This window comes from Gordionus sp. m RMFG-2023, chromosome 3, assembly GCF_954871325.1.
Source record: "Gordionus sp. m RMFG-2023 chromosome 3, tfGorSpeb1-WG-v2, whole genome shotgun sequence".
Taxonomy (NCBI): Eukaryota; Metazoa; Nematomorpha; class Gordioida; order Chordodea; family Parachordodidae; genus Gordionus; species Gordionus sp. m RMFG-2023.
The window spans coordinates 34604335-34631713 of record NC_088777.1 but is presented as its reverse complement, the minus strand read 5'-3'; the positions used below and the strand labels follow the sequence as shown (position 1 = coordinate 34631713).

The following is a 27379-nucleotide window of genomic DNA, read 5'->3' as shown; positions in this document are numbered from 1 at the left end:
ATAAAATGACTATTTTTTAAATCAATATCTTTTTGTTCAGCAACTTTTATTTATAACAACAGAGGTCCAAGGAATAAAGATGTATATTTCAGAAGTAAATTTATTAATCTTTAAAATAATATTGGAATCAAAGCCAAGTTATTATTTCTTGATTTTTTCAATATTATCTTAATTATTTTCGAATATGAGAAAGTTGTAATATATCAAATTAAGCATGAGACCATTCTTAGTAGTATATGCATTTAATTTCGTATTCTCTTATCTTGCTCTTTGAATACTTCTTGTATATAATACATAGCCACTCATAAAATATTTAACATACAGACCATATGTTAATATCTATGACTTCTTTTTTTTCTATTTATATTTATTCTTGATCACTAACGTAATTTTTACTGGGATGAGGCTTAATGGAAAAAAAAATAATATTTGAATTGTTAGATTATATTGATAATTAAAAGTTTCAGAATTTTATTTATTGAATCTCATATTTATATATAATATCAGCAATTTGAATGCTCTATTTTTCACAAAACGAAAAAAATATCTAATTTTCCAAAAAGATAGAAGCAATTTTTTGGCCAATTACTAATTTTTTCATTATATAAAATATGTTTTCCAATGTTTTTTTTTAAAACATTTTTAAATTTTCATGAATTATATGTAATTAATTTTAATTTTTTTTTCAATTCGTAAATTTTCAAATTTATTTTAAAGTTCTCTTTTCATGAATTTTTAATTTATGTGATATAATATTATAAAAAATTTTTTATATTTTGTTGTAAAATAAAGGGGCATTTTTGCTATATCGATTTTAAAATCTTGCGGAAAATTTTTTAATATTTTTTTTTAAATATAATTATTCTATAAATTGTTTAATAGGTTAATTATGTTTCTGATATTTTTAGTGATGTTATTTTTAATCACTGTGCAGCCCTGTTAATACAAGTCTATGGTAACGCCTTAAGATCTTTGCACCTTAGTCGTGTGGTCATCCTCTCTATAAATTGTCCACTTTGTCAGTAGTTATGTTAAAAAGCAAGGTGTTACTGATTAATAGTCATAGGGAGCAAAGTGGTGATTTAAAAAAATGGAAAACCCGGTATATACCCTTAGTGACTTCTACTATGGAGAAGGGTGGAGTGTAATGCAGGATCGTCCAGTAAAATTCTCAGGATGGTCACTTTTTTAGAATATTGAACCTCCTTAGTCATTGCGAGGGGTAATTTTTATTTCCTATTATTTATCCACATTGAAATATAAAACACAGTTGTAATTCAACATGGTGATATCAATTATATGCTACAATATAATTTATAATATGTTTTTGCAATGTTTTTCTATTTTTGTTATAATTATAATAATTTTCAGTTATAAATATAATTACTTTTATTGTTTGTAGATCTTTTACTATTTATATTTGTCTTTTATCAGTAATAATTATTTGAGATTTTAGTGGCACTGTGTATTTCAGTTAAAAAAGTAAAATTAATTTAAGAATGGGTGGCTCTCCCAAAATCCTACTTTCAGCCTCATCGTGGTGGGGTAGTGGCAACGTCTTTTGGCGGCTAATGGAGGTCTAAAAGGTTCCCTGAGATCTGGGTCTAGAAAAGGATCACCGTCTCCTCGACGGGGTGTAAAAACCACTTAAAGATGTTGATGTCAGGATGGGCATCCGATTGTAAAAACTTTGCTACAAAATTTCCCTATGGTTACAACAAAGCATGGGTGGGGTACAGCCCAAAGTACCCCGTGGGCCTACGACAAAAAGAACACTATTCATGAAAATGAAACTTATGACGGCCATAAACGACCTGATAAAAAGTGGAGAAACCAGTTTACGGGTGATCGAGTTAGGGTCACGACATGGAATGTTGGGAGTATGATGGGAAGAGCGGGAGAAGTCGTCGATGTATTGTACGGCATATAGATGTGTGCTGCATACAGGAGACTAGATGGAAAGGAAATGGGACCAGAATGATTGACAAGACTAGCGAAAAGTATAAATTCTTTTGGCAAGGAGGTAATGATGGTAAGGCTGGAGTTGGGGTATTGGTTGCGGAGAAATTGGTAGACAAAGTAGTCGTAGTGAGAAGGCTAGACAACCAGATAATGGTTATCAAGATGATTTTTGGTAGAAAGCTATATAATATTATCTCGGCATATGTTCCTCAGGTTGGAAGAAGTGAAGAAGAGAAAGATATATTTTGGGACAGTCTATTGGGGGTGACATCGAGACTGGCAAATGAAGAGGGGATTATCCTGGCTGGTGATCTGAATGAACATGTGGGAGTGAGTAGTGAGGCTTATGAAGGAGTACATGGAGAGTTCAGTTACGGCATGAGAAATTTGGAAGGAGAGAGGATTTTAGTGATGCTATGGATATGATTGTCTGTAATACAATGTTTAAGAAAGAATCAGAGAAGCTGGTGACTTATAAGTAGGGTAGTACCAAAAGTGCAGTGGATTACTTGTTATTAAGGAGATGTGATCGATGTATAGTAAAAAATGTGAAAGTGATACTGGGAGAGGAATGTATAAATCAGCATCGACTAGTTGTAGGAGATCTCACTCTTAAAGGTGCCAGGGTCACTAAAAGAAAGTTTGTCCCAAGGCTGAAGGTTTAGAAATTGAAGGAGGAGAGTGCTAGACGTCAATTCAATATGGCATTGGCGATTAGGGAGGCGAAGGTGGCACAAGCATCTGGGGTGAATGACAAGTTGGAAGCCATGAAGAAAGCCTGGGTAATGACAACTGAGGAGGTATGTGGATGGACAAAAGGGCCGCCTAGACATAAAAAGACTTGGTGGTGGAACCCGGAGGTAGCGAAAGCCGTGGATGAGAAACGGAGATGTTTCAAAGTATGGTAAAATAGCAAAGAAAATAGTGATAATGATATTTACAAGATGGCTAAAAGAAATGCTAAGAAATTAATAGCGAAGGCTCAAGAAGAAAAAAGACACGAGTTTGCTAAAGAAATGGAATGCGCTGATGGAATTGGAAATAAGGTTCAAATGGCAAAAGAGATGTCAAAAAAGAGGCAGGATGTGATAGGTGTAAAGTGTTTGAAAAATATGGAAGGAAAATAGGCGATTGATGGTAGTGGTATTAAGAACACCTGGAAGATTGACATCAAAGGACTTTTGAATGAAGAAAATGAATGGGATAATAACATTAGTTGTGCAAAGGTAGAAGGTCCAGGGTGTAAATTTAGCAAGGACGAGTAAAAGAGAGCAGTGAAAAAGATGAAGAAAGGGAAGGCATCGGGTTTAACGATGGTGGTATCAGAGATGTTTAAAGGTTCTGATGATTTAGGGATTGAATGGTTAATGAATTTAGCCAATCAAATTATCACAGAAGGTACTATTCCCGAGGACTGGCGAAGAAGTATAATTATCCCAGTATACAAGGGGAAAGGTGATCCTTTAGATTGCGGGTCTTACAGAGCTATTAAACTCTTGGAACATGCAATGAAAGTATTTGAGAGAGTGTTAGAGAAGCGGTTAAGGGAACAAATTAAAATTGATGAAATGCAGTTTGGTTTTACATCGGGAAAAGGCACGACATATGCAATTTTTGTGGTGAGACAAATTCAGGAGAAGTATCTTGCGAAGGAAAAGAAACTCTATTATGCGTTTGTTGATTTGGAGAAAGCATTTGATAGGGTGCCGCATGAGATTACTAGATGGGCCTTGAGAAAATCAGGTGTGGAGAAATGGTTGGTTACTGCAGTGATGGCAATGTATGCTGGAGCATAAACAGCAGTACGGACGGATTATGGTGATAGTGACAGCTTTGAGGTGAAGGTAGGACTTCATCAAGGATACGTGCTGAGTCCATTATTATTTATCTTAGTAATGGATGTGGTGGCTAGAGAAATGCGTGAAGGACTTCCTTGGGAGATATTATATGCAGATGACCTTGTATTAATGGCAAACAGTGAGGGAGAATTGAGGGATAAAGTTAGTAAATGGAAGATGACTATGGAAGCGCCTGAAAATGAATGCATCAAAAACAAAGGTGATGATTGGTGGGGAAAATCTAAAGATGGAGGAATCCGGTAAGTGGCCTTGTGGTGTATGTGGGAAAGTAGTTGCTAGAAATTCTATCCAATGCACCAGATGCCAAAAATGAGTACACAAAAGATGTAGCGGGAAAAAAGGCAGTGTGATGTTAGAAAGAATGACCTTTATTTGTAGAACATGCATTAAAGGGATACATAATAATGATAACCTAAAAAATGGTGGTCTGGATATTGGCAATGGGTTAACCCTAGAAAAAGTGGATAAGTTTTGTTATTTAGGTGATATGCTAAACGCAGATGGTGGTGTAGATTCTGCCGTTGTTGCAAGGATCAGACAAGCTTGGAAGAAGTTCAGAGATGTCGTCTATTCTTACAAATAAAAAAGTTTCTCTGAAGTTAAAGGGGAAAGTTTACGTAAGCTGTGTGAGGAGTTGTTTAGTTTATGGCGGTGAAACATGGGCAATGAAAGCGACTCACGAAGCCAAATTAGAAAGAACAAAGATGAGGATGGTTAGATGGATGTGTGGGGTATCTCTGAGAGAGAGAAAAACTAGCAAGGAATTGCGAGCAAGACAATGATGGAAGTAGGAGGATCAAGACCTAGAGGAAGACCCAAGATGACGTGAACAAATGTGATAGCGGCGGATATGAGAAGCATGAATCTTACAAGTATTGATGCTCAGGACCGTCAAAAATGGAAAAAAAAAATCAGAGGGAAAACTGGCCTACCCGGGTAAACCTGGAAATCGCCATAAACGGAGAAGAAAATTTAAGAATGAGGGGGGGGGGGGTAAGTGATAAAAATTTTAGGGAAGCATATTTATGAAAATTAACCTTAAGTAATTTTAGGAAGTGTAGAAGCCACCGCATACCATTAAAAATCCTTTTTTATTAATTTAAAAACTTCAAATTTTTGAATGACGTTTTTGAACCAAAATCCATATTACCGAACCCGTTTTTAATCGAATAAGGCTCAGTATTTAAAAATATCCGGTTAGAAGCCCTGATATATATACATAATAAATAACAAATCTCAGAAAATTATTATTTATCTAAACCTTCATCCCTAAGCGTGATTCTTCCCATCCTTGGGAAGTCTTTAAAAGTTTCCAAGCATATTGTTCCTATACTCTCAAGTCTAATTATAGCTGCTTGGTCTTGCTTTACAAAGCGTGGTCTTATTGCTCCCTTTTGGCCAGTCTTTTTGTCTATCAGACAAATCAAAATCTATTATAAAACAAAAAATCCTCTATATAGACAACGTTATTACTTTGATTAATAAATTCCGACTCTTATTTCAACCACAATTTTCCGAAATTAAAATGAAAGGGTTAAATTTAAAAGTTATCAAAGCCTTATATAAAACGCAAAAATCAAATATTTAAATCTAGATATGATTGTAAGTTTTCAATTAATAAAGCAATGTTTTTGAAATATAATAACTTATTTAAAATGAAATTTATAAAAGAACGAAAATATATGTATTATTAAAAATCTGCTATACCTTAACAGTGACCTCTTCAATAAGAGTGTGAACATGTAAAATTGCAGAAAATCCTGGGCATATGATGCTTTTAAGCTCCAATATTACAATCTAAAAGATATTATTATAACATAAATTTATTAAATTAAAATCATACTTCTTTTCTTATAACAGACTAAGTAAATTAAGGGTTAATAATTAGGGAAGGAGAAACGTCGGTCACCTGTGACGAGACGTGTGTTCTCATCCATCCCATCTTTTTCTTATTTATTGCAAATGGATGTTGTTTAATTGTATATATTGTATTGTTGAGATTACTTCTACTTAGAGATCTGCAAAGACCGGCCCGCAGGTTGAGCCTTACAGATTTTACAAAAAATTATAATGAGTCGAGAAAAACATTTAAATTTGTACATTCAAAATAAATGAGCCGGCCGGATAATCCATGCATAAAATTATGGTCAAGTTTAGCAAATCTGTTTTTTTGTAAAATTTTGACACCTCAACCAGGACATTTAAAATTTTGAACTATATACTAATATATATTAAATAATACTATATGAAAATACAAATCCTTATTTCTTTATATCTTAAGAGCTGTTTAACTAAAATAAATCCAATTACAAATATATACAATGCAGATACTAAAACATAATTGATTTATAAAACGGTTGTTATAAAAATATAAGCCTTAATTGATATTAGATTAGACATATTATTAGGAAAATTCGTTTAAAAAATTATGGTCCGGGTGAAGCTTTTCGTAAATTTTAATGGGCCGGGAAACTAGTAAAAAAAATGACCGAGCCGGACACACTTGTGCAAAAAATATTAACGCGTCGAAACAAGCCTAGTTTTGCATATCTCAACATGTATTCGATTATTTTATTAAATTAACTGAGAGCGACACTAGTATTATATGAATTCCTACTATTTCGACATTATTCATATTCAGAAGTTTTTTCCTACTTCATATCCTTTAATTAATAAGTGCGGGCATATGTTAAAAAATCTAATCTCTGGGACAGACGTTTGATCTTCTCCAATCATATTAAAGCACTTTATGTCAATTATTCAGAGAACACAATTTTATAAAATATTAACATAATAGGTTAAAATTGGAATGTCGATTCATAATATATTTTTATGGCTTTGTTACAACAGGGTTTGAAAGTAAAAAGTTTTGATCTTAAATAAAAATTTGGAGTTTTTGACAAAAAATGATTTATGAATTATTTAAAAAATAAATCTATTGGATTATGGGATGGGCAAAAAGTATTAGAATTAAGTTATTAAAAACTGTTAAATTTATTTTTTATGAATTAATGATCCACATTAGGCAAAATTTTTCTTTAAAAAATTCCCCGTCAGATTAGAACAAATTTTTTTTTTATTTGTCCCAAAAAGCCCGAGGCAAAATAAAAATAATTTATTTGCCGGGCCAAAATTTTGTTCAGTATATAAATTAATTTTTGTAGTTTTTTTAAACTAAATACTTCGGAATAGATGAAACTTCATTAGAGAAAGCGCTTGTAGCGTTTTAAATGAGAATTATCATATAGTATACATATAGATTGCAATATACATTTTTATTTTAACCGGTTTTTTTTTCAAGGACCACGGTCTGGACCGATTTTAATTATTACTATTTAATTCATATAATTTTTTAAACTTTTCCTTTTTGTGATTTTTTTTGTAATATACTATGAAAACAAAAACTTTTCGTTCTTAAATTAAATATTTTTATTATTTATAATATCCTTTGCATTTGAATGTTGTTAACATAATATGTAGTAATTTTTAAAGAGATCAGAATTATTCGGGATCATCACTGGGTTTAAAGGGATCCCTTTAAGAATTGTAATTAAATATCTTTTGATTCCAACAATAATTATCACTTTAAGTGAGCGGGATTAGATTGAGGGTGGGGGGGGGGTCAGGAATATTTTTATCATCACAAAATATCTATGGGCAAATAAAAACTAATTTAAATATTTTTTGGTAATTATCCTTAAGAGCTTTTTATGGCAGTCGTTTCAGAATCCGCTTGTAAATCGTACCTCGAAATATAGGAAGATCCTTACTTTTGCTTTTTCTGACTTGAATGAACATATGAATTTTAATCATAAAAGAGTGTATAATAATAAAGACGAAACTTAAGTATAATTATCTGGATGAATGTAGTTTCAATGAATATATAAACATAAAGTTAATTATCTTTTTGATCTTTTCATTTTGCTAAAATAAAATTATATTTATTCGTATAATATTTTATATGTTAAACACCACAAAAACAATTATAAAAAACTAAAAGTGAAGATGAGGATTCAGTCATAGGATGAATAAAACTTATTTTTCTTTTAAAATTTTTACAAGCCTTTAATACATAATATTTATGTAAAACTGCTATTTTATAATTATTTGGACGTGGAATAATTTTTTATTTTCAACTTTAGCATTTAAAAAAAAATCATTATTCTTAAAAATTAAAGGTTCTATGGTCTGATTTTCTTCTATAATATACTAAGATTTAGATAATAGATTTATAACCTGTCCAAGGCCCATAATCATCAAATAAAAAAATTTATTAGATGTTATATTGATTAAATAAAAATTATTATTTTCTTCCAACCTTTCGGAATATTTGAAATTATTTTTTGGATTTTAAATAATATTTATTGCATCTAATACTTTTAAAAATTTACTATAAATTTAATTATAACCTCTTATTATTTTATTTTCTAAATCAAAAATGTTAATTAGATTAAGAATTCAAGGAAACGATGGCGTAGATTCCATAAGTAGGAATTTTATTCAGTATAATTGGCATTGCCCTTCGCTAGATATCTATATAATCTTAGAAAAAAGGATTTAAAAAAAATTAATATAATAATTAAGCAATTTCAGAGCGCAATAATAGAGAGAGCAGAAAATGAGTGGCCGCCGTGCCCAGTTTCTATGGGTATTTGGCTCAATCATATTTTTAACTAGTTAAAAATATAGATATAGGTTGATTCTGATGAAAATTGTGCATATAGAGCCGTCTCTGGATCTTTTGAGACAAAAGGTATCATTTAATTAAAAGACATGGCGGCATTAATTCTTTATAAATATATATACAACATCAACGACCAGAAGTATGAAACAATTATTAACAATTAAATAATAATTAGTACTTATGATCTATATGTTATAAGTGCTGTAATTAATTGATTTCTACTTTTTATTCTTTGATTTCTACTTTTTATTCTTTGATTTGTGGTAATGGGTGTTAGAAAACCACCCCCTTGTAAATTAATAGTCGAGTGTTGTAAACATTATAAATTTAATGATATATTTAACCATTTTGCTTTGTTAAAACCCATATCATCATCGGCCCAACCACCATTTAATTTTTCTTTTATTATAGATGAGTATAATCATAATATGTAATGTGAAAATATAAGTGTTAATATAGATAATAATTGGTCGATTTAGATTTAGAAATAACATTATCTTTACCAATTAATAATATAAAAAATATTTCTTTTACAGCAGATGAGTTTAATCTTAATATCTCTTATGATAACATAAGTTTAAAAAATAAATAATTATGACCCATCTTTAAAAAACTTTCATAATAACATTTTAAATTTAAACAATAGTCAAATAATAATAGGTTGTGATGAAAATTACGGTAAATTTTCAAATGTACTAGATGCTATAAATACTTCAAAAAATCCAAAGAATATTTTACCAAATATTGATAGAGGTTGCAAAAATAATAAGTTTTATTTAATTAATAAAAATAAATCTAATAAATTTTTTATTTTGATGATTGTGAGCCTTGGACTAATTATAAATCTCTCTTACTTAAATCTAATTATATTGTAGAAAAAAATCATACCAATTATAGGAATAATGAATTTTTTAAAGATACTAAATTTGAAAATAAATGAATATTAAATTCAATCATAATCACGCCCAAATGAAAATAAAATCAATTTTAAATAAAGTTTAAAAGAAAAATAAGTTATATTTATCCAATGACTGATCGTGAAATTTAGTTTTTTATAATTATTAGCGGGCCCAATATATAAGTCCTATATATTGGGGCCGCTAGTTACGTCAACTTAAAAAGATCTGATAATTATTATATTCGTACAAGCGAGTTTAATTAATAATATTAAAATGCAGGAACCAACGAGATACATATTAACATCAATGTGTTATTTTTACAACTTTAAATCATCTTTTGAAGCGCATTTTTTAAAATTTAAAAATCTGATTTTACCGGAAATATATTCTATCATGTTTGGAATATATATCTTATAAATTGTAGAAAATTTTGCTGTTAACCTTTAAGTCATTTATAATTTAAATAAAAAATATATGGAAAATTTAATAAAATCATATTAAGATTAAAAGTTCATGAAATTGTCTGAAATTTATGGGGTAGGTATACTCCAAACATGACGGCATACATTTCCGGTAAAATAAGATTTTTAAATTTTTAAAAAATCATCAAAAAAAGATTAAGTTGAAAAAATAACACATTGCCGGAAAAAACACATTGATGGCATATATAATGATTTAATAAGAAACAATAATATTTAAATTCACCGAGAAATATTAAGCAAATATACAATATTTAAAATAAAATAAATATATTTATCCTAGTTTTGCCAAAAATATGCTAGATTATTAATAAAATTCAAACTCACCCCCTTCATCCAGATAATAATACATCATAAATATAAGTCCAGTCTATAATATTATACACCTTTTTTAATTAAAATTTTAAAATTCATGTGCTCATCTGTAATCCGAACATTATCGATATTGATAAGACTTTTAATCTTGGTGATCCATACGATACATCTTTAGGTTTTAAGCATAAATAGAAGAACTAAAACTGGAAATTTTCTTATATTTTTAGGACCGATTTTTTACATGTGGATTCTGAAACGACTACCTGCAGAAAATTTAATTAAGGGATACCATATTAAAAAGTAAGTTAATCCCTTGAAAAGACAGAGAATTAAACTTTCTGAGGCCAAAAGGATCGAAAAGGCCTTACCAAACTAAAAGGCTAAAGCAGAAAGAACTAGATATTTTTAATATTTTAATAAATTTGAACATATAATTAAAGTGTTCTATTATTTCTTTTATAAACATTTAAAAGTTATATATAATAAATAAATTGATGGGAGAGATTTTTTCCATCATTATGTATAATATATACTATTGTAATGAATAACTTAAAATTCTTAAGTTCATATTTAGGGTTCAATAGGGTAAAATCTTCCCCATGTAAGTAGTCTTAGTATTCCTAATTTCTAACTAAGTCCAAAAAGCCCTATATGCTCAACACAAAATATTAATTTAATTTTTTATGATTAAAACTATCCAAAAATCATATATACAGTCCCCGTAATCTATGAGTGGTCGTTTTCATATCTTCGTAATGTTAATTAAATTTTTTTTTATCAACTTTCCTATCATTTTAATCTTAGCCTAATGTTAAATTTCCAATCTATCCAACCGGCTGATCCGTGCCGACCAATTCGAGTTTGAAATCGGTTTTAGATTGAGATTTGACCTCAGAAAAGAATTGCCAATGACTAGATTTTAACCCGTGCCACCTCCCCGTGGCAAAAGCTATCCCTATGTACCCTCACGTACATTATAAAATATCAGCTGAAACAAAATGTTTTTCATTGGTATACTTTTCTTCCAATATTATTATATTATTTTTTTACCCAATGAGCTTACGTTATCTGATTTAATTCTATTGGATCCTTTTTTTAAACAACGATGCTCAATCACATCTACTTAATATATTTAATCATTCTTATAAAAAAAAATTCTCGCTGATATAATTAATTTATATTGAATAATATATGAAACTATATTTTTTATCCTTTTTGATAGTGTAGTAATCAGATCCAGACCCTCTTGATCGGGTGAGGCAGTCACCCTGGGCTTCCAGATTTTGTTTTTCATCCATTTCAAAATAAATTATAATTTATTAGATGCTTTATTCATTTATAACAAACTTTTATGCATCGTAAAATTCGTTCTTTTGAAAAACATGATGAAAGGAAATCTTTTTATTTTAGACAAATTTTGAACTTGGACGTCATTTTTTTACGTTCATTTCTTGCACTCTTCTCTTGTTCAATTTTTAAAATGTAAGCAAAACTTTTTATTAAAAAATTTAAATAATTTGTCAGCTGCTGTTTACTACAGATATTTCCCAGCACAATTTCATTTTTGATGAGTACTTACTTCTATTCTAATTTGAAAGGTATATATCCCACATTAAACTCACATTTAATTGCACAAAACGTAGTGTTACAAAAATAAACTTGTATCATATTTAAAGAAATCGGTGGAAAGCTCTATATTTAGATGTTTCAAGGCCAGTATCAAACTCGAATTGTCTTTGATAAGACTTCCAAAAACGGGCTAGAATTGTGGTATTTTATTTGCCATATATTAAATGTGTTTTTAAAAAAATTTAGTATTATAGATTTGAATAAAGATTTTTACGAATTTGAACGTGTTCCTTTTTTTTATAAATAAACGTTGAGGACGAACGTATTTAATTTTTGTCAATGAATAACAATCGAACACATTTATTTTTTTAATGCTCACAGCACTACATTATCTATTATTCATATTCATGCTTATTTACTAATCCCATTTTGAAATCGAAGATCGCCCTGGGCTACCAAAAGTCTATGCATCGGCCTAATTAATTAGATCCCCTTTATTTTATAAGGTATGAATAATAAATGAATCTATATTTTGATGAGAAGTGGTTTACATTTTCTCTTATTTTGATAGGGTATGGAAGCAAAGTATATATTTACACTTTTGAAATGTCTATACTAGCAGCTAACATGTAGAATGACGGGTGAATCAGATTCCCCTTCATTTGATGATAAATGAATTAGAAATTTACGTATTATAAGGTATGACCAAAAATTAATTTTTATTTTGATAAGACGTGGTTCCTAAATTTTCTATTATTTTAAAAAACGTTAATACAGTATAGTAGCACTTTCAATATGAACAAATAATTGTGCAGGCAAATAGTAAATCGACAACAATTATGCAATCTAAAATAAGGTGTGCAAAACCATCATCTAAGAATATTTTACGATAATGAGGTAGATATTTTTAGGCAAAGTCAAATTTTTGATTCGTCATCAAGTAAAGGAAAAATATCTGGTTGGAACGTCATATTGATGGGTTATCTACTGGTATAATAATAATGGTTCATTTATAATAAATATTCGTCTTTCTTTCTTTTTAATTTAATGTTAAAATTACAAAAAAAAATGTAATCAAATTTAAAATAAGTTGAACTGTTATAAAATTAATATTATAATATAAAATTAGGAAGTTTTTAATTTCAATGGATAAATTTGCTACCAAGTTAGTGATAGAGGTGATTTTGAAACTCGGATTTATATTAATACAAAGTAAATATAGAATAATCTATTAGAAAATTTCTTAAATCTAACCTAATGACAGATCTTATAAAAAAATGTATGTTAATTAAATAGAAATAAACTTGGATTTTATGAACGCAAACGTGCAAAGGAACTAATTTTTTGACAGGAAGGGAACAGGAATGCATTAAAAGTAAAACTTTAAAACTAAATCTGTCATTTGATATGAATGCTCAATTCATTGTTATATGTAGAGAAACATGTTAATAAATTCATTTCTTTACATTGCTTTTTATTATTTTAAGATAAAAAAATTAAATCGGTCATTATACTTGTTAATTTTAAAATATATCGTGAAAACAGATTGAAATTAAATACCTTTGACAGGGTTTAACAACAAAGTCCTGATCATTTGCGTGAGCATTCAAAAAAAGATTTATTTAAAAAATCTTCATTTTTTTTATCTACAAAAATTTTTGATTTTGAGGAGTTGTGAAATGAAAATTAAAAATTAAGTTTTCATCATTTTACCCTTCCCTATCCATATATTCATCGTGAAAGGGACGTCACAATTAGTCATATATTACATTTTTCCACCCAATAGAAATATCACAATCTTTTTGGATTTTCATTATTCTTATTTAATTGCAATTTGTTTATGTAACGAAGAGCTTTTAATCAATATTTTATAAGCTGCGATAACTAGATAATGGTAACTTAACCTTAAAATAATTTCCCAAAGGTAAATGTTAGAGTCTGTTGTACTATAATATTTTTAAAACATTTAGATTAATGATTGATTTATTAAATAAGAACCTTTATATTTATAAAAAAAAATTAAAAAATAAATCTTTAAATTAACTCCAATTCAAACCCGAAAATTTAACATAATACAAAAACTAAACCTGAACATCGAATAATTTGCCTGTTCTGCAAGGATGTAAAATGTCGCATAGCACAAAACCTGGGCAAACATCCTTTTAATTGTATAATATGATTGATATATGAATATTTTTTTTATATTAAAATATTATTTTATTGTTTCCCAAATCATCTCTATAATTACAAAAAAAAATATGAGTTTAGTCATTAAATTACTTCTTCCTCAACTCCTTTAAGCTTGAGTTTAATATTTTCGCCATTGACAGCTTTCTTAATTTCTACTTCATCTGACCACATCTGAAGAACCTCGACCAGATTCTGTAATCATGCATTTAATATAAATATTGTTATATCATGTAATACAGGACAGACAATTTCTAGGCCTCGGTCAGTCCGAATCTTAATTCTTAAATTTTCGTTCAGGCCAGACTCGCATCTAGCTAAATTTTATGTTTCCATAATGCTTTTTATATACATTTTAAGAAAAACGCCGATTTATTTTATTTTTCTTTGGCGCCCATAGTTTTTATGCTTTCCTTGAAAAATGGTGCTTTTTCTTAAGCCAATATTTTTAGGTTAAAGGAACTACTTATACGGATACTACTTATACGGATAAAAAGACTCTCGAATCAGGTCAGATTTTAAATAAATAGGTTTAAGCAGGGTTCCAATTTAAATAGATTAATTTGTATTTGAAATTTTGATTCATTATTTCAATTTTATCAGTGATAAGTTATTAAACATATGCCCAGTATAAGTATTTTCTCACTTTAAGTTGACACTAATAGAGGTCTGCAAAATCGTCCCAATAAAACGTTAAAGAAAAATCTTATAGAAAAAAAATTGAAAAGATTTAATATTTATTTATTAAATATAAGACGCTTCTGTCCTCTCCTCCTGCGCCAATTAATAAGTGTTAATCAAAAAAAATTTAAAAAAAAACTCTTGTAATTTACAAATCGGTATTATCGAAATTTATTTAATCAAGATTGTATTTGATTTGTATATGTTAGCGTCAACGTGTTTTCTCTGGTAATGTGTCAATTTTTTAATTAGAAATTATTTATTAAGCCCGTTTTTTTAGATTTGAAAATTTTATTTTGCCAGAAACTTATCGCTGATGTAAAAAATAATTAGTCATATTTTAAACGACTTTGCTATAAACTTTTTTTTATATTGGTTCACAATTTTATGACAAATTTGTCCAGATATTAAAGTATACATTTTTATATGCTGAAATACATTTCTGGCAAAATTACATTTTCAAATTTAAAAAACTCACTTAATATATAATTTATAGTTTAAAAAATAAAAAAAATTTCCGGAAAGAAAAGATAGATGCATCCTGAAATTCATATTTTATATAAATATTTTATTTAGAACGCAACATTCTTCTTTTCCATGTCCATATCTAAAATGCAGAAATAAAAGTTTTGTTTTACTTTATTAGGCATCAAATAGATAGTTTGTCCCTTGTAAACAGTTCCTGATTCAATCTTTCCCAAAACCAAAGTACCCATATCCTTAATGTTTTATTTAATGGTACATTATATAATTAATAAGATAGGAAAAAGGTAAAGACTAAACAAAGACGGGTTATCTAATCCGAAAAATAGGACAGTTGGTCCATATTAGTAATTTATTTTTTGTGCCTAACTTATACTAACAATAAATTGTTTCCAAACTATAATCATATAATTCATAACTAAAACTAGCATTTTATTTATAAAAAAATTAAATATTAGGGTGGTTCACAACCCTGTCTTACACCTTTCTAGATTGATTAATATAATAAAACAGTATTTTTTTTTTATTAAGGAACCGATCGAACTTGTTGTTTAATAGGTGGAAGAAAGTTTTAATGGGGATAGTTGTTTTCAGCAAAATTAGTGCTTAAGCAACAATTTTATACCATTTTTTAATATTTGATAGGCTGGATCATTTATTTTTTTAAATATTTCAAACCGATATAAACGATGAATAAAATTTTAAATAAAATTCATTATATCATTTTTATTAATTCTTGTAATATTATTTTTAAAACTAAAATCATAACATTAAAACAACATACTGGATCATCATTATTTTTAAAGAAAATAGTTATTTTTTTATTTATTGAAATTCTACACATTTTGCTTATTTTTAATTTATTTTAAACTTAGCAAACTATTGAAAATGAAATAATTGTAAGACAGTTTTAGAAATGATAAAATATGAAAACTAACCCTATATCTATCTATAATAGGAATCCTGAGAGGGCCGTCGAACATTCTTTGGAAAGGAGGGAAGGTTTCGAGGTAGTCCAAAAAGGATGGTCCACTAACCAAAAAAATAAGTTAGATATTTGATTAGATGCTAGTGAGCCTATTCAAAAACGAAACGAATAAGGAATTATTCTTATTCGATCCGTTTAAACATATCAAAAAATTTATTATTTATATTTGTACGAATAATAAAATGTACTATTCTTATTCAATTGGTTACAAATATTAAATTATTCAAGACATGTAAAAGAATGGAATACGAGGAATTTATTAATCAATAAATGATAGTAATGGTATAAATTGTTTCCCAATGTTTGTTCTTTATAAACAAACATCAAAATTTACAACTTTATTTCATTCTTTATTTAAAACTAAATTTTAAAAAAAGCATTCCACATACCTGTACCATGCTAGAGCTGGGCAACTTTTATCGGGTAAATATTTCAAAAATGTTCCCTGCAATCCAGAAACTGGCATAAAATGAAGGTCTGTTTTCGGGTTGAAGCCAACCTTTTTGAGGAAAGGAAGCAGCTTTTCTTTGCATTCTTTATAACTTTATAAGTGAGTATAAATATAATAATTTGCCAATATATTAAATTTTATTTCATTAATTTCTCTTGGTACTACAGAAAAATATTTACCGTTCATGATCCCATTTAACGGTAGGGTCGTCCATCTTGTTTATCAACACAATCAAATGTCGAACTCCTATAGTTTTAGCCAACATAGCGTGTTCTTGAGTCTGACCTCCCTTTTCGAAACCCGTTTCAAATTCACCTTTGCGAGCCGATATTACCTGAGAATAGATAGAATCGATAAAAGTAATAAATATAACTTATTGAAGAGGGTAAATTAGGGAAATTGTTGAAAAATATTTAAAACCAACCGTTTTGCTACTCGAAATCAAAAACCATTTATCTACTAGTCTATTTGGATGTGAAAATTTGAGTCTATCTAAAGAAGCATAAGGCTATAAAATAGGGTTACCGTTGCTGGGAATAGTATTAAAAAATGGTAAACTAACACTAATTTTATAAATCTTTTAGGCATATATATTTATTTAATATTTTAGGCGATTTCCTAAGTCGTATTATCAAAATTCTAAAATGCTGTCGAAATTGAATGAGATTTTTCGGTAACCTTATATTAAAATCTATCACATATAAAAAAACATAAAAATGATAATCAGCAAAAAAATTTAAAACTGATTAAAAGAATAGAAAGAGAGATAGGAAATATATTTTCCTACGTATCAAAGATTTTTATAGCAAGCCAAATGCTATAGGCTTAGTAGTTTCATTAAACATTTAATACACATTACTTATCGTTAATTGATGCAAATAACTCTAAAATCTTAATAGATTGAAAGAAGAGGAGCTAAAGAATCTATAAAATGAAATAAGTGAAAGTAAAAAGATAAAATATGTTTTTTTTATAAAACAAACCAGCACTGCAATATCGGCTTGAGTAGTTCCACTGATCATGTTTGGTACATAACACTTGTGGCCTGGAGCATCTAAAATAACAAATTTTTTAGTAGGGGTCTCAAAATACGCCCGCCCTACTTCTACAGTCTTACCCTTGTCCCGCTCTTCTTGATTCGTGTCAAGAGCCCATGAGAGATACCTATGGAACAAAATATGTATTTATTAATGCTAGTATATAAAATCTATATATTTATTCAATGCGAGATAAAAAAAACTAATTAGAGGCAATTATCCTGAGCATGGTATATAAGTAGATGAATAGGAGACCTGAATAACTAAGGCTGACTTGCAAACAACCCAAGGCGATTAAAATCAAAATCTATTTTTTATTTCATATTGCATATTTTATAAGTTTAAGTAAAATTATATTATATAATAAAGAGCTAAATCACCAACTAATATAATTTTCAAACATTGGACGGCAAAATAAAATAATAAATGGGTGGGCGGATGCCTTTTTTAACAGCACAGGAGGGGGGAACCCAATCCGTGTTTTGGGTCTAGGAGGACTAAAGACCTTGGCTTAAGTTTTAAATCCCACCTTTAAAATATTTATGTCAAACCTAAAGGTTATATTGAGAATTACTAAATTGTTATATGTAATATAAAAACGAATATTGTTAAATCATTTTATTTTAGCCATTTTTAAAGACGGTTACTTCAAGATTTCGAGAAAAATTATCTGTCTTAAGTTCTTTTCCAAATAATAGATTATTTAACAACACTAATAAAACAATATTAATAAACTATTAAAGGGCACATCACATATGGATGTAAAATTCATGAGCGTAAATACGATTTACCAATTCTCTCTGCTTTTTTCCTTAGCCTCCCTCTCATATTTTTCCAGTGTTCTTTTATCAATTGCTCCAGTCAAATTCCTGTTATAAATTATGTCAAAAAATAATAAATGCCAAAAAAAATTTTTGGTTATATCTAATGTATTATAATTATTCAAGTCCAGAATTATGATTATTGCAATTTTATTTTTTTAAATTATTAGCATGCACTATTTATATGATTAGGCATATTCAAAAATCAATAAGAACATAATAGTGCATTATTCATCTTCGATTCGCTAAGGCGAATAGTAAAATTTACTATTTGTACTCAAGTCGAATAATCTGTTTTTGTAATATTATAAAATATTCATATGAAAATTTATTAACAGATTCTTTTACATTTTTTTTATTGCACATATCTAGCTGTAATTTAAACAGAAAAAATTATAATAACAATAGGATAATAAAAAACATGAGCTCAAGTTATTAACGAAATTAAAATGCATATTAATTTAATTTATGTCAAGCCAATTTTTAAGGCAGAGTTTTTCTTATTGTTTTTTCTTTATAGGATATGGAATTTTTTGACGGTAAATCAGTTCTAACTACGCCTGTCACAAGCAGTCGATATATACCTTATAGGTTATTAATGTAAATGACAAATGATTACATTTTATTAAAAACACATTAATAATTATTCCGAATATTGGATCAAATTATTAGATTTATTTGTTTTATTCGAATCTAATAGGTATTAGTAATGGTTATTAGATTAATATTCGATTTAATTTTGAATAGGCCTATGTGTGAGTGTGATGTGCAGAGTTTACAGCTGCAAGCATTATGAGAACATAAAATATGTAAAAATTTCGTTTCAATAGGAATTGATAAAAATAATCATAAAAAATGTAAATACACCTTTTATCGTTTTTAATAATCAGTTATCAGATAGGGAGCGGATCGGTAAAAAATATTTTATTTTCTGATAACTAAAATTTATTTTAAAAGATAATCCAAAATATTAAATCAAAGAAGATCGATCAATAAATATATTATATTATTTTAAAACTTCAAGTGAAATGTTGTCCTAAAAATTTTTAGTAATTCCGGGCGATATTTTGATAGTTATTCAGAAAAGAAAAATAAATAATAATCCTAGACGCCTATCTTCAGAATTTTAATTAGTCTCAAGATTAATTCAAAAATTTATACCGTTGCTTGACCATTTGCGGTCGAAATTGAGTTAGGGCCGAAATATAAATCTTAAGGGTCCTCTCTACCCCTTTAAGTTGAAAAACTCTCAAAAAGTTAATTTTAAATATATTTTTTATCTAAAAATAAAAGTTATATCTATTTTTGGCCCCTTTTAATAATTATAGGGTCCTATTTTGTTTATGCAAATCATAATCATTACTTTTATGATATAATAATCAAAATTTTTTGTTTTTTAAAATATATAAAAGAAATTCAAGATAATGAAGACAAGGTAGAGTAAGTAAGCACGGTTGCTAGCTAGCCCACAATGAGTGAGGGACTACTTCAATTAATGAAAAAAAAATGAAAAATACGATATTGAATTAATTCCACAAAATCTGCCGTCATTTTAAAGACTACCCAAATCTACCATAAAATCTCCCCCGCAAATTTTAGGACTACAGCATTGACCATATTTAATATTTAACTAATTATTTAAACTCGAAAAGTTAAAATTATATTCTTTGCATCTTAAACCCCTATTATCTCAGTGACATAAAATTTAATGAGTTCAAAAATTGATTGATCTATATAAATTCATAGAGGAATTAATTGATTGTGCCAAAATGGCCCTTTTTCACCGATTTGACATGGAATTATTCATAATAGTTAAAATTTATAATGATCTTTCAGAATTATTAATTATGATGATATTTTATTTGATGTGCTTTGGATTAATTAGGAATTTTAAAAAATGTAATTCCAGTTTTTAAATAGACTTTGTTCAAAAGAAGGGTAAAAATTGGGGTTTGCATTTTCTTATATTTGAAGTTCAAGAAGTGGGACAAAATGTAAAAAATGCTAATTATTGAAAAAGCATTTGATAATTTAATTCTTAGAGAATTTTTTTATTGAATTGAGTTATTTTTCTTTGTTGAGCTTATATTATAAATTGATGAAGTGGTATAGATTTGTGAAAATTAAGGTATATTATATACAAAAGTATTTTTTTTGTGTATATAGAACTTATTGAAGGGACACTAAGCATTCTTTTTTCACTATGATTTAAGGCTGGGCTGATATTAAATATAAAATTGGAGTATAATTTACCAGTTTAAAAAAATTGGATCAGGCCAATATTTTCAAAAAAACTGATCCAACCCCATATTATAATTGTTTTTCGTGATCTTATAATAATTTCCCAACAAAAAAATATGAATAAAAGGAATAAAAATTCAATTTAATTGTATCTATAATGTTTCAGGCTGAGATATTTTTTACAAGAAAATGATTTTAAAATTAATAAACTCAACCATAAACATTGACCATATTTTAAATTAGATGATTAACATGTGAGGGAAAAAACAAAATAGACTTAATAATTCGTGATGTGCCAAATATCACCTTGGCCATACGAAATAAAAAATAAATGTTTCTTGCTTTCCCATAGTTTTCAGTAGGGTAAATAAAACCGGATTCTAATCTATTTTTAAAAATAACCTAATTAAGATTTAACTATAATAATATTATGTAAGACTAAAGATTTTTGGCAGAAAGATTTGGACCTCAATTTGGAAAATCTCGAGGCATAATAATATCTGGGCCAAAATCTTAATTAATCCATTTTTAAAAATTGATCAGAATCTAGGTTTTAAGACCTAGTTTATAGTTAGTTATTTTTTACGTAAAAATGTTGATTTTTTATGATATTGGTAGACCTGTGCGCCGCTGGCTCACGCCGGCAATTTTATTCGCCGGAACAGCCACCGATTGAGATCATCGGCGCGAGCGACGCGGTGTGTATAATTTTTAGAATGCTGTTTAATTATATTTAGATATTAAATCAGGGTTGGCATGTAGGTCAAATTCAGTCAATTGACCGGATATTTGACCGGTCAAATACTCTAAAATATTATTTGCGAATAAATAATTTGATAAATTAACTAGTATGTAGTGTTGTTAATCGGCTTAGCAGAGTCGGTTCGAACAGAGCTGACCCAAATTTTGGGTCGTTTTTTTCGACTTCGACTTAGAGTTTGGGTCGTTATTTTCGACCTCGACCAGAGTTCAAGTCGAAAAAAACGACCTCGACCTAAAATATGGGTGGTTTTTTTCGACTCCGACCCGAGTCCAAGCCGAAAAAACGACTTCGACCCTAAATATGGGTCGTTTTTTTCGACTCACATTCAAACATCGGGTCGTTTTTTACGACTCCAACTTATTTGAATTTTTTTTAAAGCAAATGGTTAAAAATAGATATTGTAAAATGTTAAATTAAAATTTCGGCGAAGATGTACCATAGGAAATTGTCATAGTCGTTATTTTTGGACTTTTTTGAATTTTTTTAAGGCAAATGGGTAAAAAAATATATTGTAAACATGTTAAATTAAAATTTCAGTGAAGCATAGGAAAGTGACAATTGTCATAATCGTCATTTTTGAACTTTTTTCAAGGCAAATGGGTAAAAATATAATTTTTAAACATGTTAAATTAAAATTTCATTGAAGATGTACCACATAGGACAGTGACAATTGTCATAATCTTTATTTTTGAACTTTTGAATTTTTTTAAGGCAAATGGGTAAAAAAATATATTGTAAACATGTTAAATTAAAATTTCAGTGAAGATGTACCATAGGAAAGTGACAATTGTCATAATCGTCATTTTTGAACTTTTTTCAATTTTTTTAATGCAAATGGGTAAAATTTCAATGAATGCACCATAGGAAAGTGACAATTGTCATAATCGTCATTTTTAAACTTTTTCAATTTTTTTTAGAAAAATGGGTAAAAATATGCAAACATGTTAAATTAAAATTTCAGTGAATATGTACCATAGGAAATTGGCAATTGTCATAATCGTCATTTTTGAACTTTTTTAATTTTTTTAAGGCAAATGGGTAAAAATAGATATTGTAAACATGTTAAATTAAAATTTCAATGAATGCACCATAGGAAAGTGACAATTGTTATAATCGTCATTTTTGAACTTTTTTCAATTTTTTAAAGGCAAATGGGTAAAAATATAATTTGTAAACATGTTAAATTAAAATTTCATTGAAGGACCATCTGGGGCTTAGAAATACCAAAAAATAGAATTAAAATGAGTTATTATGTTGGTAGGCCAAGCGATTATTGCCAGCTATACATTCTTAGTTCAGAATTAAATACGAACTTTCTGGACAGATTTGTTTAATTTCATCGCCATTTTTAAAACACGTATTGATTTTTTTTCTAATTTTAGAAATTTATTTTAGAGAGGTGTATATGATAACATTAGTTCCGAAATTCGGTAAGATTGAGCTTGAATGGGATATTTAGAATACTTTTGGATCATTTTTATTTAGAGGGGGGGGGGAGCTGGTTATAAACAACGCCTTTTTGTCCTGCCTATTCTGAAGTCAAAATATATAAAATCTTCAATTCTTTATAAAGTTTGTGTAATTGCTATAATTGGGTAATGGCTAGATACAAGCTAACTAGGCTTTATAAGTTTTAATTAAAATAAATTTTAAAAAATAATGTTTTTCTCAACATTTTCTTCAAGTTTTTAAAAGTAAATGTGTTATTTTAATTATTTTTGTTGACAAAATATTTTTATCTGAATGGGTTTTATTTTTAATTTAAACGTCAACAAATTCAAATCATCACATCCACAAAACACTAAAAAATAATAATTAATAAACTTAACCTCAAAAATAAAATAAAACGGAAATATTATTAATAATATAATGAAAAGTTAACTTTAATAAAAAATAATAATTTTTAAAACAAAAATTTCTATATATTTAAAAAATAATAATTAATAAACAACTTAAAATTTATAAATAAAAGCATGATGACTGTTGAGGATAATTATGACAAAGTAACATGCGTTTTTTAATATTTTTGAAGTTAAGTTTATTAATTATTATTTCTCAGTGTTGTGAATGTGATGATTTAAATTTTGTTGACGTTTAAATTAAAAATAAAACCCATTCAGATAAGAATATTTTGTTAATAAAAATAATTAAATAACACATTTACTTTTAAAAACTTCAAAGAAAATGTTGAGGAAAACATTAATTTTTTAAAAAAATTTATTTTAATTAAAACATATAAGATTGAAAATCTTAAAATTGTTTCAGAATATTTAAATTCAAATTCTACGACATCAATGCAACTTTTAATTAGACATTTAAAATTTTAGGAAGTGGACAGAGTGAGATTTTAGTTGAAGATAATTGGCAAACATCTAGTTCTTATATAGATAAAATAGCTCGTAAACATTCCCTTCCAAGCAACGATTATAACAACATTAGTAATCTAGAACAAGAATATCATGTTTTGCTGAGCCAGCATCACATCCCAGAAGAGGATACATTAACCTTTTGGAAGAAAAAGCGACTGGAACTTCCTAGTCTTGCTAATTTAGCTAGGAAGGTTCTTTGTAAAACCAATACACCTAGCAAAGGAATTTTTTCCATTGCTGGATTAATACTCAATGCAAAAAGGACTTCTTTATGTTCCACGAATCTTGATAAAATGCTATTTAATTTCTTCATGACAATTATAATTTTGTTAAATCTGAATTCTGATTTGCTTGCATTCCAAATTTATATTTTAATGTTATAGTAACAATCAATATAATATTACTAATATGTATTGTTTATGTGACTCTGATCTAAGTAAAATTGCAATTCCTTAGTCTATTTCTGAGAATGAGAAAATACATAAATTTAAATTGCAGTGACAGGAAATAATTTAAGAAATGAATTAAACTATGTTAACAATGTGTTAGAAAAGAGCGCCCAAATAAATTATAAAAAAATGTAATACATTGATTTATAAAAATAATTCATTAATAAATATCGCTCCGCCAGCACTGGCAATTTATTAGGCGGTGGCAAAATCGGAGCGCATCAGAACGCTGATGAAAAAATTTAAAAATACAGCCACCGCCGATTGAGACATTGGCACACAGGTCTAGATATTGGTTCAAAGATAGATGAATCTAAATATGTATTGATCATCAGCAGTTTTAGGTAAATATTAAAAAAATATCTGATTGAACAGGTGAAACTATTTATTTTTGAACCTTTAATGATTTATGTACATATATATTTATATTTTAACTTTTAATTGATTATTATTTATATAAATTAATGGTAAAATATAGCATACATCAATTGTCCCCCGATAGTTGACTTTCCTGCATCTAAATAATAATAAAAAAAATTTAATATTATATTCATAATTAGTTAACAGGCGTGTAACCAGGGAGGGGGACCCCACCCCCACCCATAGCAAGATTGAAAAATATAAAAAGGCTTAATGAATTGTCAATAAAAAGTTTTTTTTCAAATAGCTTATATCTTACACTTTTTAAACCTTAAATACTGATAGATATAAGAAAATTTTATCAACCAAAAAAAATTCTATCTAATTTATCATTAGAAAATTTCTAAAGTCTATTAAGTGTTCAAAAGATGTCCAAATTAGAATTATTTTTAAAAATGCTAATGCTACAGAAAAAAACTACAAAAAGCCTCAACAAGATGGAGCCTTAAAGCTGTTACAGCATTTTTTGGATCTAGAAGAGCGTAACCCTTGGAGAAATATCAGAATCATCTGAAACAGATATTTTATCTTAAACTGATACATTATTAGATTTAATAGGATTACCAATTTTTTCATTGAAATGTATTAATAAATTATTTATTACAACAAATTTATGCAATATTTTCTAAAAAATGGATTTGTCTCAAATAATTTTATATTACAATAGAAAAACAAGAGATAATATTGACCAGGAATTTCTCAAGATTTATGTGTTGTTGAGGTGAAAGCAAAATTATATGTTTATGAGATTCAAGCCTCGACTTTCACTGATAAACAAATCTTTTCAATATTAACATGGACTCAATTGAGGATTACTATAAAATAACCTTTTTATTCTACTTTTGGATTTAATTTTGACTCAATGATCAATTAGTTATTTATTATTTGTCTCTAGCCAATTACAAATACTCTACTTATACTTCCCTTTGATCCAAGGATATATCAAATGTTGGGTTGCTGCCTCTCTTTGAGGGCTCATTATTTCTTTATATTTTATTTTTTTTTAATATTTTTTTTATTTAAAAATAATAAATATGTGATCGCACAAATCTTAAAATTTAATATTTTTTCAAGTTATAACAATCTTAATGAAAATGGATATGATCATTATTCGGTCAATCAAATGATATATTAACCCATACTCAATGTATTGAGTGGTGAGCATCCCAAGAACTAGAAGAAAATCTTCCTCTCATTTTTATATATGTGAATATTCTTATTTTCATAATATTAAAAATATGTCAAATTTAAGTGAATTAATGAGAAGACTTTTTCATCATTAGAGAAAATAAAAACCTATATCAAAGGTACAACATCTTAAAATTGATTGAATAGACTAGCTTTAATCATGGAAATCTAATACACAGAACAAATTATTAAAAATTGGCTCAATGGCAAAGAAGATTAATTTTTCATTTATTAATGATACTTTCTAAATCATTATAAAATGTTCACTTTTATATTTTAATGTGATTTACATTCTTGGTTTATATAGCTATAATATTTTTTAGCCATATTATTCACTAATATTTTGTATTTTCCAATATTTTTTATTTATGTCCAAAAATTATCATTATTATTTGTTTAATAAATATTATATGATAATTAGTTCCAATAAATTTTATATGATGATTATTAATTTGTAATGCTTCAAATAAAATCATTTCAAAATAAATAAAACACCCCCCACCCATAGAAAATTCCTGGTTACAAGCCTGATATACACATAAATGAATAATAGCAATTAAGTAATATTATATTGTATGTTTAAATTTTTATCAAAATTAATATTATATTTTGCTTTAATTTATAAGTATGTATATTATTAAATAGAATTATTAATTAACAAAATTTGTAATGTTAATCTATAAAAAGATTTATAAAATAATTATGCTTACCAACATGTCCTATAAATACAATGTTTACATTTTCTTTATAAATTTCATCATGTAAATTGCTCTTGAGAGGTTTTTTAAAATCATTTAGTTCATCTGCTGCAAGATTTACATGTGATTCTATATAATCTCCATCAGAATGATTATCATTATTGACAGAAGCTACATTTGAATTAATTTTAATATCTGCCATATCCTCTTCAAAATGATTTATCAGATTCACTCCACCCCCACCAGCTCCATTGTCTTCTTTAAGCACACTTCTGATAATATTTTTATCTTGGTCCATACTTTCCCAATCTTAATAGTTTAATTAAGAACTATAATAATAAATATAAGCCTATACCATCAGGCGCATTTTCAATATTATTCTCTAGAATAGGTTTTCCAGCATATGCTAATAAGAGGTAAATATCGGTTTATATAATATAAACTAACTTGGAACAAATGGCTTAGCGTTAACATTTAATTTAGTCATCTTTATTGTCATTGCAACATTTTTTTCATTAAAATCTTCCATGGAAATAAGCTTGAAATATTTATAAATTGCAAAAGTGAGAAGAACACGAAGATATGTTAAAAAAGGAGCGTATGATTAATATGACTCAAACTAATATGAGATTTTTTTAAATATTTAATTTAGAAAAAAATGTCCTATAATAATATAATTTTGTAAGATCTCTATTTATGATACCTTTCAATTCTTATGAGTTAATAAGATTTATTTTATCTAATAATTATTTTATCAGTCCAAATATTCCAAGCCATTGAAATTCATTTTCAATTTGCAAATATTTTTTTCATATTTCCTAAAATACCACCACAAC

General features: G+C 27.6%; 1 protein-coding gene across 1 annotated transcript in view; it reads right to left on the bottom strand.

Moving 5' to 3' along the window:
* Nucleotides 1-27142, bottom strand: part of LOC135926586 (eukaryotic peptide chain release factor GTP-binding subunit ERF3A-like) — a 28585-nt gene extending 1443 nt beyond the window's left edge. The window contains exons 1-14 of the mRNA XM_065462513.1: nt 26991-27142; nt 26899-26949; nt 26556-26852; nt 24721-24754; nt 18386-18463; nt 17541-17721; nt 16737-16891; nt 16496-16648; nt 16057-16150; nt 15274-15354; nt 14048-14149; nt 13855-13926; nt 5529-5618; nt 5083-5251 (exon numbers count right to left, since the gene is read on the bottom strand). Coding sequence (XP_065318585.1) covers nt 5083-5251; nt 5529-5618; nt 13855-13926; nt 14048-14149; nt 15274-15354; nt 16057-16150; nt 16496-16648; nt 16737-16891; nt 17541-17721; nt 18386-18463; nt 24721-24754; nt 26556-26852; nt 26899-26949; nt 26991-27072 — 1639 coding nt within the window. The 5' untranslated portion in view covers nt 27073-27142. The remainder of the gene's footprint in view (nt 1-5082; nt 5252-5528; nt 5619-13854; nt 13927-14047; nt 14150-15273; nt 15355-16056; nt 16151-16495; nt 16649-16736; nt 16892-17540; nt 17722-18385; nt 18464-24720; nt 24755-26555; nt 26853-26898; nt 26950-26990) is intronic.
* Nucleotides 27143-27379: the final 237 nt, after the last annotated feature.